The 17,805-nt window shown below is 46.9% G+C and overlaps 1 gene segment (V, D, J or C); it reads right to left on the minus strand.

The window, feature by feature from the left end:
- Positions 1-11,976: 11,976 nt before the first annotated feature.
- On the minus strand, positions 11,977-14,561 carry LOC122674513. The segment is given in 2 exon segments: positions 11,977-14,143; positions 14,470-14,561. Coding segments are annotated over 2 exon segments (417 nt in total).
- Between the last annotated feature and the right edge of the window lie 3,244 nt (positions 14,562-17,805).

A 17,805-nucleotide genomic window follows, 5' to 3' on the forward strand; every position in this document is an offset into this window, starting at 1 on the left:
AATGAATGAAAGGAAAAAAAGAATGAATGGAAGGGAACCATAATCCCCACCTCAGTGCTGGACAGAGAACGGGGCCACCTGTGGGTTGGAATGTCTGGTCATTTCTCAATTCCAAATTCAAGTTTCATTTCTTGTGCATTTAGGGTTTATCTTTGTTTCTTAACACTTCCATCTTATCTGGTTTCAGAATTTGGGCTTGAGATTTAGTTCTACTCTTCCTGTCTAGGTTAGAATCCTAAAGACAGCATAGAGCTGAAAAAGCTGAAGCATGAAACCTGGAGATTTCACAGAGGCAGCACACATAGGGGCAGACATGCCCCCATGGTGGGGAGGAACAAAGATGGGGAGAGGGTCCAGTGTGGGTTGGGGTGCTATACCCCTGAAGCCCTTCTAACAGAAGCTCCTTCTCTCATTGGGATGGAGGCCAGGCCACCCTAAATGGAGCATGTTGAGTGCAGACAACTCTTTGGGAAGACTGTTCTCTTACTGGGGCAAGTGCTAATTGCAGGTTACAATCACTGGGGCAGGGAGGGGGAGGGAGGAGAGGAATGCCATCAGGGAACAGAGGCAGACCAGGGAGAGAGACCCTGGGTAAGTGAGTTGAGGCAGAATGTCGGGAATGAGAAAAGAAGTTCCGAAATGTGGAAGATGGTGGGAAAGATGGAGTCCTCATCGCCTGCTTTGTTCCAGGCTGGGCCCTGGCACACGCATTGTCCCAACCAATCCCCACAACCATACCACGAGCAGGTAATTTTTTTCTCCTGATTTCATAGGTGAAGAAACTATGAATCAAATGACTGGTAAGCTATGAAACTGTAGCACATTTTTCTGAAGAGGGTAGTTCAGGAAGCTTTGCCCAAGTGGTGATCAAGAGCATGTGGTCACATATGAAATCTCTGGGTGACCCTGAAGGCGAGGGCAGAACCCACAGCAATGGACTAGAGACACTTTGAATCCTCAGTATGTTTATTTCTTAGCGCTGCTAAGAACCACACACTTGATGCTTTAAAGAACCACACACTTGATGCTTTAAAGCAATCGAAATGCGTTCTCTCACAGTTCCAGAGGCCAAAGGAAAAATCAAGGTGTTGGCAGAGCTGCACTCCCCTCCAGAACTCTAAGAGAGGATCCTTCCCTGCTTCTCCCCAGTTCTGACAGCTCCTAGCCTCCTGGACTCAAGGCAGCATCGCCCCTGCCTTCTATCTCGGTCTGCATATGTCCTTCCCCGTCTCTGTATGTAAGTTCCCTCCTTTCACTTACCAGGACGCAAGTCTTTGGATTTGGGACACACCCTCCGTTCAGAAGGATTTCATCCTGAGATTCTTAACAAATTACATCTGTAAAGATCTTATTTCCCAGTTAGTCACAGTCTGAAGTTCGGTGGGCGTGAATTTGGGGTGACATTACCCACCCCCCTACGCCGCGTATTAGGAATGGGAGATGAGGGGTTCTCTGGACCTGACTCACACAGGCCAGGAAAGGACATGGCCCGAGTGAGGGATGGCCTGGGAGGCTCATCACATGCTTGTAACTTACCATCAGTCAGGAGTATCTGACTCCTGAGTTGAGTATTTCTCAAACCGCATTTTTTTTTTAAATTTGCCGTTGCTGTTGTTGTTTGCTTGTTTTGGTGGTGACTTAAAGGAGACTGAGTTTAGTCTCTAGACCAGCACCTACAAAAGTACCTTCCACTCTAGACACGTGTGGTGGTTCCTCACAAGGGTCGAATGGGGAGATGAGCAGCTAAAGGAGAAACAAACGCCTCTCAGAGAACAGGGCGTTTTGTGGATCAGGAGCAGCGGACTGAGCAGGCAGTGTGGGAGGCAAGGGTTTGTGCAAGAGGCCTGTGAGGAGAAACCTGACCTGCTGTAGGGACGAGATCGGGGTGGAAGCGGGGCAGAGGAGGCTCTACGGGTTCGGTGGCTGTCATCTTTGGGGTGCTAAAAGCAGTGGTATTAGCAGGTGGGAGGATGTTGGGGGGGGTTGATGGTGGGCACCTGGGGGGTGTCAAGGTGAGGAATGAATGTCTTCTGGAGGATGCATGACTTGGGGCTTGTCACCTTCTCACTCCTGGAAACATCACAAAGATGGAGAAACTCCACTTGATCCCCACCCTCCCTTGATCCAGAGAGGCCCCTCTCCCTAAACCTTTACAGTCCTTTCCTCATCTCTCTCAGACAACCCTGCCCGAGCATTCAATGCACAGGCACTAGGAAGTTAATCTCTTCCACCTCTGCCTCTTTCCCTAGAATCTAAATAGATCCTTCTGGACCAATTCTAGTCAACCCCTCCTTTTCTTTCTCAGGTGAAACTGAGCAAAGATGGGTTAGATACAGGGCAATCACACTGTTATTGTGCAAATGGGGGTGCTACTGAGGGTGAAAGATGAGATACTGAGACAGGAGGGGTAAGGAAGGATGGTCCTGGCAAACCAGGACCCACAGCCACTCCAATTAAAGGGGCTCAGGGGAAGTTTCTGAGACCAGAGTCATTTCTGGAATGGAAAGCACTAAAACAATTCCTCATTGACCTGCCTGTCAACTTTTCCAATCTCCAAGCTAATCCAAGCCTCATTCCATTAAGGAAATTTGTGGGGAGAGTGTAGACCGGGGCAAACTCCGTAAGTCACACACAGCCCGGGGCAAAGCATGCTTACTAATTGAAGAGACTTACAAGCCAACCATCTCTAGAAGAATGCCTGTGATTCCCCAGGTTTTTGCCATTCGAAGGACACAGCTGGACTTCCCATGGGTAGCTCTCAAGGAGAGGAACCTCAACCCTGTGACCTTTAGAGATTTACTCAGAAGTTAGGAGAGGAAGGAAAGTATCCAGCTGGTCCTAGTGGGTGACGTCCTGGTGGGGGACACGACTCCTGTGGGAAGGGCTGCTTGAGTCACTGTCACTTGCCCAGAAGAAGAATGTTCCTACTAGCACAGTTCAGTTCAGTCAGCTCAGTCGCTCAGTTGTGTCCAACTCTTTGCGACCCCATGGACCACAGCACGCCAGGCCTCCCTGTCCATCGCCACCTCCCGGAGTTTACTCAAACTCATGTCCATTGAGTCAGTGATGCCATCCAACCATCTCATCCTCTGTCGTCCCCTTCTCCTCCTGCCTTCAATCTTTCCCAGCATCAGGGTCTTTTCCAAGGAGTTAGTTTTCCCATCAGGTGGCCAAAGTATTGGAGTTTCAGCTTCAGCATCAGTCCTTCCAATGAATATTCAGGACTGATTTCCTTTAGGATGGACTGGTTGGATCTCTTTGCAGTCCAAGGGACTTTCAACAGTCTTCTCCAACGTCACACCTCAAAAATCAATTCTTCGGTGCTGAGGTTTCTTTATAGTCCAACTCTCACACCCATACATGACTACTGAAAAAACCATAGCCTTGACTAGATGGACCTTTGTTGGCAAAGTAATGTCTCTGCTTTTTAATACGCTGTCTAGGGTGGTCATAGTTTTTCTTCCAAGGAGCAAGCATCTCTTAATTTCATGACTGCAGTCCATCTGCAGTGATTTTGGAGCCCCAAAAAATAAAATCTGTCTTGGTGGGTGATGTTTCCATTGTTTCCCCATCTATTTGCCAGGAATTGATGGGACCAGATGCCATGATCTTAGTTTTCTGAAACTTGAGCTTTAAGCCAACTTCACTCTCCTCTTTTGCCGGGCCTGCCGGCTAGATGAACAGGTCGAGGACGCAATCACCAGAGCACCTGAGAAATAAAAGACTAGGAAAGATGGGGTTGAGAGGGACGGAGTCAGCTTGTGACTGATTCCGACGACTTTATTGAGGGGTAACATACATATATATACTAACAGGATTCACCAAATTTTAGATCAAAGACTTGCATACATGCAGAACTGCAGACACTAGTTTTAGCTCAGGAGTTTTATCTTAACTCCAGCAGAGCACGGCACCAGCGTCTTACAATCAGGTAAAGACTACCTAGACATAAGCCATTCACAGGAGCCCGATTATCTTATCAGAGTCAGGAAAATGGGCAAATGGTGGCTGCAGCGATTTCCTTGAGGGAGGTGAGAAAGGCCAATTTGCACTTTAACAAATCAGGGGTGGCGGGACAGAGAGGGACCTTTTGATCTCTCTCAGGGCCGAGAAGGGGCCTGAGCAGTCAGGCCGGCTCCCCGCACTCTTTCACTTTCATCAAGAGGCTCTTTAGTTCTTTGCTTTCTGCCATAAGGGTGGTGTCATCTGCATATCTGAGGTTATTGCTATTTTTCCTGGCAATCTTGATTCCAGCTTGTGCTTCATCCAGCCTGGCATTTCACATGATGTACTCTGCATATAAGTTAAATAAGCAGGGTGACAATATACAGACTTGATGTACGCTTTTCCCAATTTGGAACCAGACTCTTGTTCCATGTCCAGTTCTAACTGTTGTTTCTTGACCCTCATATTGATTTCTCAGGAGGCAGGTCAGGTGGTCTGGTATTCCCAACTCTTTCAGAATTTTCCAGTTTGTTGTGATCCACACAGTCAAAGGCTTTGGTGTAGTCAGTAAAGCAGAAGTAGATGTTTTCCTGGAACTCTCTTACTTTTTCATTGATCCAACAGATGTTGGCAATTTGATCTCTGGTTCCTCTGCCTTTGATAGCTCAGTTAGTAAAGAATCCACCTGCAATGCAGGAGACCCCTGTTCAATACCTGGGTTGGGAAGATCCTCTGGAGAAGGGATAGGTTACCCACTCAAATATTCTTGGGCTTCCCTTGTGCCACAGCCAGTAAGGAATCTGCCTGCAATGAGGGAGACCTGGGTTTGGTCTCTGGGTTGGGAAGATCCCCTGAAGGGAAAGGCTACCCCCTCCAGTATTCTGACCTGGAGAATTTCATGGACTGTATAGTCCATGGGGTCACAAAGAGTCAGACATGACTGAGCAACCACCAGGTAGGAACTCTTATTATCTTTATTTTACAGATGAGGAACATGAGACATACAAAGAGGTTAAATAAGCCGTCTAAGGTCACTCAAGCTAACAAGTAGTAGATTCATACTTAATTCAGAACATCTTTACCCAAAGGCATACTTTAGTGCTCAGCTGACAAAGAATCTGCCTGCAATGCGGGAGACCTGGGTTCGATCCCTGGGTTGGGCAGATCCCCTGGAGAAGGGAAAGGATACCCACTCTGGTATTCTGGCCTGGAGAATTCCATGGACTCTATAGTCTCCATGAGGTTGCAGAGAGGTGGACACAACTGAGTGACTTTCACTTTGTCACTAGCAAAGGTAGTAAATGTATCTTTATTCCTATCTTAATGAATTTACAATAAAGGTGAGCCCAAACCACTTCATATTACTACTATAAGGATACAGGGAAAAAGATAATTACAGATATTCAAAGGCTACCTATATCCATATACAGACTGTAATTAGTACAAGTTTTTGTTTGCTATAATCCCCAAGTTCACTTGGTATCTTGCTATCTCATGCATAAGACACCCATATATAAGCCAGTGATATTAGATTACCTAGATCCTGAATAAAATTTACTCTGATGATTACCATCTTCAGTTTGTCTTTTGTCATTTTGTAGTTCTTCTCTCTTACTTCCTTGAAACTTTCTTGCTTCCTGGAAAGACATCTTTATATAAGCTCCATAAGGATAAGAATCTTTGAACAATGCATAGTACATAGTAAGTGCTCAATAAATATTTGGTGAAAAAATTTGAAAAAAAAATCTGTTTTCTCTTTATAAATCCTTATCAAATAAGACGATGAGATCTGGTACTATAAATCCCACTGACTGCTTCTCAGACTTTCATCACCAAGTTCCCTTTTTCCATGTCCATGGAAATTGCCCTGTAGCCATATAGGAAGACTCACAATGCAGAAGGCCACCGAGCCTGGTAACAACAGTAACTGCAATTCATTCTTGTTACTCGTGGCAGATTCCCACAGTTTCCAGAAAGGTGATCTCTCGGCCTTGAGACTCCGTAACGTGACATATCACCCTTCCCATCCTGGCCCCCCAGATAAAGCATTTCCTGCCTCAGTCTAGCACTGGATATCCTCCCCCCCTCCCTTCCTGAGGACTTTCTTCTCTTTGTGGATCTGAAGTCCCTGGGTGCTTAGCCACCGCGCTCTCTGCCTCTCCTGGGGACCGATCGTGACAGTGCTTGGTTGAGTCCTGAACCGCCACCCTGCAACAGATGACCTGTTCTTTGCCCACCATACTCCTCCCTCAAGGTCCCAGCTGTGTGTCTTTCTCCTCCCTCTCCACCCGTTGTTGTACCTGGACTCCTAGGAGGGCTTCTTGGGGAAATGGGGTCCCGGAGGTATGGATGGGTCTCAGTTCAGTTCAGTCGGTCCGTCGTGTCTGACTCTTTGCGACCCCATGAACTGCAGCATGCCAGGCCTCCCTGTCCATCATCAACTCCCGGAGTCCACCCAAACCCATATCCATTGAGTTGGTGGTGCCATCCAACCATCTCATCCCCTGTTGTCCCCTTCTCCTCCTGCCCTCAATCTTTCCCAGCATCAGGGTCTTTTCAAATGAGTCAGCTCTTCACATCAGGTGGCCAAAGTATTGGAGTTTCAGCTTCAACATCAGTCCTTCCAATGAACACCCAGGATGGGTCTATATGTCAGTAAATAGAACTGAAAAAGAGTCAACAACTGTGACTATTTCCACAAAAGTTTCCTCTACTTATCTCAGCTGACCCCTATTAGTGTGAGGGGTGATCTTGACAGGAAGACTGCCCTACAGGACTTCCCACTGACCCATCCCCCACCACAACATGACCAGACTTGCTGACAATAGGAAGTGGATTTTTAAATGGTGACTTGATAGTGATCCTGGCTGTGACACTCCTGCCCAAGCTGTAGGCCACTCCAGTAGCTGCTGCTCAGCCTGCGGCACCCTCACTCCCATCATGGGTCTTGACCTTGACTGGATCTTGGAATCATAGATACTCTGGTGGTAAAGAAGCATAAATTGCAGAGTCTTGAATTCCCCCTAGTCATGCTTGATCTGTCCCGGGACAGAGAACTCTCGACCTGTCTGGGTAGGTCACTTGATCACTGGACAGCACTATGAAGAATTTTGTCCCCTTTAGGTTTCCATAAATCTCATTGTCATGCCAAGTATTGGTCATAATTATACTCTCAAGAAAGTTCTTAAGACAACTAGCATGCTCATCTCTAGTAGAGTCAGCAAATCTGTGACAGACAGAACAAGCAGAACCTTTAAAAGTTTGACTTTGCAGGATGGAAAAAGCATGCAGTAGATGCTGAAGCTGAAACTCCAATACTTTGGCCACCTCATGTGAAGAGTTGACTCATTGGAAAAGACCCTGATGCTGGGAGGGATTAGGGGCAGGAGGAGAAGGAGACGACAGAGGTTGGATGGCATCACTGACTCGATGGACATGAGTTTAAGTAATCTCCAGGAGTTGGTGATGGACAGGGAGGCCTGGCGTGCTGACATTCATGGGGTCGCAAAGAGTTGGACATGACTGAGGGACTGAACTGAGATAGATGAGAACATTGTGACAACAAAGAACAGGGACATTAAAGCCAAAGAGACACAGTTCCAAGCCTTAGATCTGCCTTTATAAACCATGTGATCTTGGGCAAATGACCAGCTCTGAGACTCAGCTTTCCTGCCTATAAAATGGGCACAATCACAACCCCAACTTCGTAAGGTGGTTTCATCTTATTTAATTCACACAACAGGAATAGCTGTTATCCACAGTGTCAATGAATATTAGCTGCTGTCATGATAATTATTAGCCTAAAACTTTGTTTTTCAAGCTAAACATTTCCAGCCCTCTCAATTTTTTGCCTCATATGGCACAGTTTTGAGTACTCCTACTCTCTCCACAGCCCAACCAACTCTCTTCTGAAATGTTTCCATTTGTTTCTATCTTCCTACTTTCCTAAGTGTGCTGTTCAGAGCTCCAGAGGGGAAGAGGGAGCTGCACTTCCTGTTCGCCATACCTTCTACTTTGGTGCCATTAGGGCGACTTGTCAATGCCTAGACCCACTCACCCCATTGTCTCAAAGAGCTCACTTTTGACTCAAACCCTGATTCTTCACCACATGCACTGCTTGTGAACACATAGTCCCTTTCCTGTGTTCAGGTATTGGGATTCCTCTCTTTTTTGTAGGGGTGGGGGGGGGGCAGGCAAGGTATCAGGGAGTGCTTAACTTTATCATGTTTCTTCAGCTCATCTCTGCAACTCTCTAGTTTCTGCAGGATTCTAACTCTGCAGGTCCTCATCGTTACCTCCCCATCCTCAGGCCACCTCAGATCTGATCATTGTAACTTGTTTATTCTTACACAAGTGGTTCATAAAATTCATAACAAGATCACTGTTTAACATTCAGCTCACATTCCCCTAAGCTTTGCCTGAGGTCCAGGAGCTGCTAAAACACCAGGCTTTGGCTTCTGGCCCTCCATAGCTGCATAGCACGGACAACTCATTTTTCTTCTCTGGGCTGCAGTCACCCCCTCTGTGAAGTGAGGAGACTGGATAAAGTGATCTCTAAGGAATCTGGAGCTCTGCTCTTCAGATCCAGTGGTTCAAAGTCTATAGGCCCCAGATCACCATGATAAAGGTAACTTGGGCCATCTAAGCTCTTCCCAGACACAAACCATTCACATGCAGGACAGTCTCAGAGGCTGTCTGTGGTGTCAGGGAGTTGGTGCTGACCCAGGAATCCCAGGGTTAACTAAAGGCACCTGGAGCCCTGGCACCTGAAAAGAGGTCCAGCTCCTTGAAAGAGGAGGGAAAAAAAAAACAGTGTTTAAAGGAGAATGGGCTTGAATCAAAGGCCAAGAAGTAAAAGCAGCAGGCTGGGGTCTTTTAGAAGACAGCGAGGGAAGAGATGGGGTGTCTGAGCCCAGCGCCGGCTGTCAAGCTGTTTATCTCTGAGTAACATCAGTATAAGCAGCAACAGCCACACACCTGCCCCTGCACCGTCTCGGGGACTCACAACAGGATGTGGTCTGACATTTACCAGGTCCTGCATCTGGGGCGCCTGTGAAAGTCCCTCCCCCAGCCCCCCACCGCCACCTTCTGAGCTTCTCCAACACCACGCTCACCACATCCTGCCTCACCCTCCTCCCATGTGGCCCTTTCTGCCTGGGCCTCTGGTGAGCACCCAGGCAGTGGAAATAGACCTACAGGGGGAGAGGGGAGGGCCTCTGGTGGGAGATCCAGGCACCTCAGCTGCACGTGCAGACCCCCACACCCCCTCCCCACACACAACTCCCACACCTGCTGGAGGTTACGCCCTACATCAGAGGCTGCAGGGAGCATCTTGAAGACACTGAAGGAGGCAGAGCAGCTGCCATAACTGCTGGGACCCCACTGGGGTGCCTTCTGGCCCCACATCCCTCTGGCAACTCCCTCCCCCCACCCCCCACACAGAGCCTCCCACTTCCTTCCACTCATCTCAGGAGTGGGTGCTAATGACTCAGAGGAAAGGGAGCCCTAGGTCATCAACAGACTAAGAAAGGGACGGTCCCTGGCTCTCTGCGCTGGTGTCTGCCTGCCCTAGCGACCGGGTTTCCCTCAGCATCGTCCCTACCGCCGAGGCCTTGTGCGTCTGTGTGATGGGCAAGGTCCATCCCATCTGGGCAAGAGGAGGAGGGAGAACACAGCCCAGAGAGAACAGAAAAACACACAGTCAGAAACAGCACCTCCAAGGAGAGAACGGGAAACAACCGGAAAAGTAACAGGGCAGATGTGCTTTGCAGCAACTCAAAGGGCCATAGCATCCTCAGCTCAAGGCGTGTAATCCTGGGCGCAACCAGGAAGTCACCCAATTTTATCTCACTAGCTTCCCAAACCAGGGCCTTCCCCAGATTCCCCAAGCCACTTAGAGCCCCCAGGATCTCTCCCTATGAATCCCATGAGTGGCTAAGATCCAGATGTGAAGGGAGTTCTGGCCACCAGCCTGTGACCCTGGGTCTTCCACGTGCCAGAGGCCAGGGAATGACATGTATGGGAAGAGTTATCCGGGCACACCTACAAAGTCAGAGTCAGGGGTGTGGAAGGTCTGCTCAAAAGAGACAGTCCCATCTCTCCAAAGAGGTGAGTGAGATTGATGAATTCCAGGCAGGAGAGTGCATTTCTGAGTAGTAGCCTCTGTCCTCACTGGTTTCATTTGTCTCCTGACATTACAATGGTTGTAGATTTCTGATGCCCAGAGACTGTGGAAGAAGTTATGGGAATAGGACTCTTCTTTATGAATGGGGCAGATATCATGGTGGATAGTAACTTGTTCTGATGAATTTGGATGGCTTGCAGGCCTCTCCTTAACTAGCCTCCCTTTACCAATGAATGCAGTCCTATCTCTCTATTGCCCTGTGCAGTGACCCGGACTGCTTCCCCACTTTCAATATTGATGGAGATCTCCGCATTTCTATTCAAACTGACTCTCCTGCTGGGAATGTCATTTTGCTTATCTAAATACTAGCCTCTCCCCAAACTCAACCTGGAGATAAAGTTCTCTCCTTTTGAAGCTTTCCAGAACTTTTCTGAATTTCTTACAGAAATAATCTGTTTTAAACCTTCTACCAACTCTCCTTGAATAGTACAACTCCCCTTGAATAGCAGTGAGTCCCTGGAACACCTCACTGTTAAGAAGCATTCTGGGTCTACGTAAAGGCCCAACAGAAAAGATAAATATCTAAACAAGCACAGCGTAGGGTACAAGTTTCATATTTTTACTATCAAAGTATATTTAGCACTTAAAAATACTAGTAATTACTACAGAGTTTAAATTTAAAAGAGCTTTTTTAAATAAACAAGCCTTTCCGGATTTCCCTGGTGGTCCAGTGGTTAAGACTGCCTTCTCACACAGGGGGTGTGGGTTTCATCCCTGGTTGTGGAGCTAAGATCCAACATGCCTCATGACCAAAAACCAAAACATAAAATAGAAGCAACATTATAACAAACTCAGTCAAAGACCTTAAAACTCAGAGAATTAAAAAAAAAAAAGCAAGTCTTTCTTTTGGGTAAAGTGAAAGTCACTCAGTCATGTCTGACTCTTTGCAACACCATGGTCTGTACAGTCCATGGAATTCTCCACACCAGAATACTGGAGTGGGTAGCCTTTCCCTTCTCCAGGGGATCTTCCCAACCCAGGGATCAAACTGAGGCCTCCAACATTGCAGGCAGATTCTTTACCAGCTGAGCCACAAGGGCAGCCCAAGAATACTGAAGTAGGTAGCCTATCCCTTCTCCAGGGGATCTTCCCAACCCAGGAATCAAACCAAGGTCTCCTGCATTGCTGGTGGATTCTTTACCAACTGAGCTATCAGGGAAGCCCTCTTTTGCGTAAGCTATAATCCAAATATCTTGTAAACTCAGAGACAAATATAATGTCTGTTGAAATGTAGACCCTATAATAGAGCTTCATAACATAAATGCCATCTAATTCAACACACTTAATGATCCAATAAGGAAATTTTCACAGGAGAGGAAGATGAATTTCAGAGAGATTAGAAAATGAACACAAGGTCATAAGAGCTAGTAAATTTAAACTCAAAGCCCAAAGGCCTTAAAAACATAGCGACAGTGAAAGATCGGTGGTTACCAGGGTTTGCAGGGAAAGAAGAGACAAATTAGTAGACAAGCCCAGGGCATTTGTCAGGCAGTGAAACTATTCTGCATGACGGCTGATGACAGTGGTAACGGTTAATAAAAGATACAACACACTTGTCAAATACCACAGAAATGTACAACACAAAGAGTAAGTTCTAATGTAAGCCATGGACTTTAGTCAGTAATAATATATCCATATATCAACAATAAGCATACCACACTCATATAAATAAGATATTAACAACAGGGAAGGCTGGGGAGGAAATGGACATATATGAGAACTTTATTATCTGCTCAATTTATATTAATCTAAAACTGCCCTAAATATTAAAATCTGTTAACTAAACCTGTTTCAGGGAGAGATCTGTTTCTGCTTATATTCAACGATCAACTAACATCCAACTAACATTGGCTTAAGATGCTGTTTATTGCTAAATGTGAACCAAACTTGAGTTGTAAATACATCTTTATTTTTATGGCTGTAAGCATTGCTGATTGACTTAGTAAATTTAAATTTTCATACATGGGGGAAAAAAAAACAAACCAAGTGCCTTGATTTTTTTCCTGCAACTTCTATTTTTTATTCTTTTTCTTGAAGTATGGTTGATTTACAATGTTGTGTTAACTTCTGGTTACAGCAAGGAGACTCAGTTATACATGTATATATATTTATCCTTTTTCATATTCTTTTCCATTATGGTTTATTATAGAATATTGAATATAGTTCTCTGTACTGTACAGTAGGACCTTGGCATTTGTCTGTTTTATATGTAGTAGTATGTATCTGCTAATCTCAAATTCCGAGGGTCTTAACTACACCATGCTGTGACCATATCCAGCACCATCTTGAGTGTATTTCATTCCTCTTTTTAATTCCTGTGTTGGCTCTGAGTGTCCAGCACGTATATCTGCTTAAAACATGGTAGACCTTAAGGAGCAACAGGACCCGTGGGCATTATTCAATACTGGCTTGATTGCTTTGTGTCTCTGTCTGATTTTATTCTGCAGATTAAATGGTACTGAAAACAAACAAATGTCTGAATTGTCCTAAATGAAATGATGCCAGGAACAGAGTATTTTAAGACTTCTTGTGCCCCCTCGTGGAACAGAAGGGACATTAGAAAAGAAAATCTTTTTAGGAATGAGGAGGAGGAGGGAGGGATGAGGGGCTGTGGGATGAGGAAGGAGGCTCAGTTGCCAAGGTAACTATGGTATCTCTTTCCAGCCATCCCCATAAGTCTTTCTTCTCCTTTATTTCCATCCAAGTAATTTCTCTCTTTCAGGGCTTTGCCTTTACACACACATGCTCTTTTTATCTGGTCTCTTGCATCTCTTTGATCACCATCTGCTTCTCTGCCCCCTCCATTGCTATAAGGAGAGGAAGGAGACACAATAGAACGGGAATTTAAAAAAAAATCTAAAACCCCAAACAATAATCAACGTTCCTAAGTACACATTTCTGATACTAACAAAATCACTCTTGTAGCTGCTACAATAACATCTTGCTCCTTCCCTGGCCCAAAGCCGCATCCCAGCCTCCACAAGGTGTCTATTCTCCGCAGAAACAGCAAGGACTTTTCCAGGTGATGAAAAGTTACTAATTAGGTAACCCGAATTGGCATCCGCAGAGTTGCTCACTGGTCTCCCATCACATCACATCCCAGTGCGGTGCATGCTATTCCTCTCATCTTTCGTCAGCGTAAGCACAACCTCAGCCGCCAGTGTAGACCCATAGGAATGTGGGAGAAGAGGGTGATGGGCAAGGAATAGCACACTTTCAAGGCTGAAGCATGATAGCCTAGACTAGACATCTGCACATTAGGAACTTAACTGTGCGCCTGCATGCCGCAGGTTCTCCACACATAAATCTTTCCCCTTCTCCCTACGAACGTGGTGGGGCTTCTCTGGTGGCTCAGAGGTAAAGAATCCACCTGCCAATGCAGGAGACGCAGGTTCAATCCCTGGCTTGGGAAGATCCCCCAGAGAAGGGAATGGCAACCCACTCCAGTATTCTTGCCTGGGAAATCCCATGGACAGAGGAGCCTGGCGGGCTGCAGTCCATGGGGTCGCAAAAGAGTCAGACACGACTGGGTGATTAAACAGGAAACAAGAACACAGTGAAGTTCTTTTGGAGACTCTGGCTTGAGTCTGTCGCCCCCACGTTGGCTGACATCAGAAACCCAGTGACAAACACCCTCTGCCTAGTCCCTGAGTGAGGGCTTCTGGAGGGGGTGCTGAGGGTGGGGTTTTTGCACAGATGTCTGCCCCACCCAGCTCAGTGTGAGACTCCAGGCGCAGAGGTAGAAGCCAGAGTTATTGAGCTGCAGCTTCTTAGAACTCAGGATAAACTGGCCGTCCTGGGGCCTGGAAGCTTCGAAGTTCTGGAACTCCTTAGGATCTATCTGGTCAGCACCAAAAGAGGAGAAGAGCAGCTGGAGGCTACCCCCTGCCTCCTGCCGGTACCAGTACAGGGAGGGGTTTGACGTCCCCTTCACAGTGCACTCCAGAGAGAGCGGGCTGCCTGCCGGCTGCACCCTGGTGGGTGGCCATTGATGGATGGTCTGAGCTCTGACACCTGCAGGAAGCATAAAAGGCCACTTAGATGGAAGAAACCCATCCCAGCTCACCTTCCCATCCTGAGAGAGGGATGGTTCAAAGCCCTTCCATGGCTCGGGCATACAGAAGTAATCATGGGGAGTAGACTGGGAGGTTCCATGGGCAAGAAGAGACCAAGAAAGCAAACTCCTTCCTGGAGACGGAGAAAACCAAGACGCAGCACACCAGCCACTAAGACTAAAGTTCCACATTCATTCCAGACCATTGAAGGCATGTACCAAACGGAGTCAAACCAAAAGCTAAGGCTCTGGATTCAGAGAGTGAGCTCTTGAGAGGAGAACCCACCCAAGAAAGTGCCCAGAAGAAGGGCCAGCAGACAGCAGGGCATAACTACAGGCAACCTTCAGTTCACAAGTGTGGTTGACACTCCTCCTCTGGGCCCAGGGGTGGCCAAGTCCCTCCCACTTGGAGATCACAGAGCATGTATCCCCTCAAGCTGGGGAGGAAATGAGGCTTGTCTTTTCTTAAATGTGTGATGAATCATCCATCCTCCCTGGGAAGCAGCTTTACCCTGCACTAGTTATCTTTATTGAAATCTTGCTGAAGTCCTGGTATGTAAATATATTTCATGACTCATTATTTACCTATAAACAAGAGACGACTCCCTGGGTCCCCCAGGAGACCAGTGGTCTCTGTAACCATCAGAGAAACGATGCCAACAGGATGATTAAAGGGGATTTTAGAGTCTGTCTGAAGCCAGAAGCCAGCTAGAGTACATCTCACCTGGATAGCTGAAAAGTAGATAAAAGCAGATGGAGGCTCTAGAGATTTAGGTCTTCAGGGTATTCAAAGCAAAAAAGCTCAGCTCTGAGGGGAGGAAGCTGCTCTGACAGCCAATCAAGGGATCTGCATCCTCTTCATCCCTAGCAGACAAGACTGGAGACCTGGATGGGCAGAACCAACTACTGAACGGATTAAAGCTGGCTTCTGTGCTTCACGTGCCTCTTACAGCCTCGCTAGATTGAACTATCCTCTAAGAACCGACTCATTGGAACAGACTCTGATGCTGGGAAAGATTGAAGGCAGGAGGAGAAGGGAACGACAGAAGATAAGATGGTTGAATGGCCTCACCAACTCGATGGACATGAGGTTGAGCAAACTCAGGGAGACAGTGAAGGATAGGGAAGCTTGGTGTGCTGTGCAAACTCACGTCCTTTGAGCTGGTGATGCAGCCCATGGGGTTGCAAAGAGGCGGACACGACTTAGCGACTGAACAACAGCAAGTGCAACATGGGGTAGAGGAAAATAGAGGCCTTGGAATCAAATAGATCTGGGTTCTTAGGGGCCCTCAGGAAACACTCCTCCTCAGTGCTATCATCTGTAAAATGAAAAGAAGGATTGTAATACAGAAAGTCCCCTACGTCCAAACCTTCAAGTTCTGAGCTTTCAAACATGTGAACATGTGTTCCATCAGCATTAGGCATGAGTGAAACTGCAGCTTGCCCTCTGTCTCCTATTGCCGATGACCCTTCAGCTCTACCATCTCCCACCTCCCCTTCCTCCTCCAACCAGTTCACTTCCTCCTTCCTGCCTGTTCACTCAGTGCCAGCCCAGGTATGCCAGCAGTCTTACTGCCCTACTGCACCTTTCAAGGTACTATACTGTAAGATTAAAAATGTTTGCTTAAACTACATCACCTTTCTTGCGGCTTGCTTTTTTCTTTCTATTGTTTTCATTCTTATTCTTCTGCAACGACCTTTTTGATTTCAACTTTTGAATGTGGATGATTTGTTTTTTAAAGAATAAAGTCTCAAATTTAAGACAGTTTATTTGTTGTGTTTGTTTGTTTTTATGTATTATATGTGTGAAAAGTATTGCACACCTATTACAGTGCAGTATCATACAGCTGATTGTGTTACCTGGGTACCTAGGGTAACTTTGTTGGACTTACAAACAGATTGGACTTAACAAACATGCTCTTGGAACAGAACTCGTTTGTATGTCAGGGACTTACTATACCTACAAATGGTTGAAGATGCGTCTTGCTTGGAGCACTCTTACAAGTGTTGGCTGTTTGGGGAACCTCAGTGCCTTTGCTAAAGAGTGGGAGATGCACCATGGGATGGGATGGAGGGTGGGTCTGGGAGAATGACAGAGACATGAGAAGCATTGCCAAGCCACCAGTTCGCAGCAGCTAAGGATGAGAATCTGCTCGGCAGCTGGTATAACCTCATTCTATTGAGGTCCTGAGACACAGGATCCCAAGATCCCTGGAGTACAGCCAACGGGTCCCTTGGAACCTCCACTTCTCTCTGCCTTTGCCAGGCCTGTCCTCCCAGGATTCATTTTCAAAATGATTACTTAGTTTGGGCTGGATGTGGTGGAATGGTTTAAGGTGAGTCCCTGGGAAAAGGAGCTGTGGAAGTGGCCTAACAGGGAGAATAAACCTGAAGCCAATCAGGCATGAGTGACACTTCCCCATTTCATCAGGGTCTAGTGATACACGGGGTTCCCTGGTGGCTCAGCTGATAAAGAATCTGCTTGCAAAGAGGGAGACCTGGTTCAATCCCTGGGTTGGGAAGATGCCCTGGAGGAGGGCACGGCAACCCACTCCAGTATTCTTGCCTGGAGAATCCCAATGGACAGAGGAGCCTGGCAGGCTATAGTCCATGGGGTCGCAAAGAGTCAGACATGACTGAATGGCTAATCACAGTCCAGCACAATGGTGTAGGGGATTTGCTATTGTCACTGAAGCTGCAGGAACACAATTTAAAATCAATGTTGGGGTTCTTGCTTCTAACAGAGTTACGGCCAGAGCACATGTTTTTGGTTGGCATTTGAATGCACCATATTTGTGGGAAAGTGTTTTGGCTTTTGATCTTTTCCAGATTTAATGAGTCCTTTAATGGCAACCCACTCCAGTACTCTTGCCTGGAAAATCCCATGAACTGAGAAGCCTGGTAGGCTACAGTCCACGGGGTCGCAAAGACTCGGTCACAACTGAGCGACTCCACTTTCACTTTCTTTCACTTAATGCTATTGACGTACACAACAATCAATCAAGTGGTAAGCATAGTGTGGATTCCATGAATACTTGGAACATATGATGAAAAATAGCTATAGCCAACTATAGTTGTTCAATCTCAGCTTTTATCAGCCTTTTAATGGGACTCAGTATGCCTCTGGGCTTGTCAGGTTGGCATGGTTAAACCCAAGAGGGGGTAAGTGCCCACACGCCCAGACACAGCTTCTTCTCTCCTTTTCTGTCCCCTTCTGCCCTTCATCTTTGCTCCTGGGATTCTTGTTGAGTTATTCCTGAGTGGGGTGGTGGACAGAGGGAGGGTAGACAGAGGGTGGCAGCAGATACAGGGAGCGGAGACTTGTTCTTGCTTCGGATGAGACCACGTCATGCCCTCATTCGGCTGGCAGCCTCTCACTCCAGCAAAAGCTGTGTGGGTCCTGCAGAGCCCACGAGAGCTGATGTAACTCATGGGCTGCCTTGGCTCAGCGCCACCGCCAAGCATAGGAGGCGCTGCGATCTTCCTCCCTCGCGATGGCACGGCAGATTGAAGAGACTTATCAGTCAGATGAGAGTAGCCAGCTGGCTCCTGACTCCCTAATCGTTGTCACAACTCAGTAGCTTGGAGCCCCTTCCATATGGCTGATGCCATAGAAAAATAT

Source organism: Cervus elaphus, chromosome 18 (genome assembly GCF_910594005.1).
Source record: "Cervus elaphus chromosome 18, mCerEla1.1, whole genome shotgun sequence".
NCBI classification, from domain to species: Eukaryota; Metazoa; Chordata; class Mammalia; order Artiodactyla; family Cervidae; genus Cervus; species Cervus elaphus.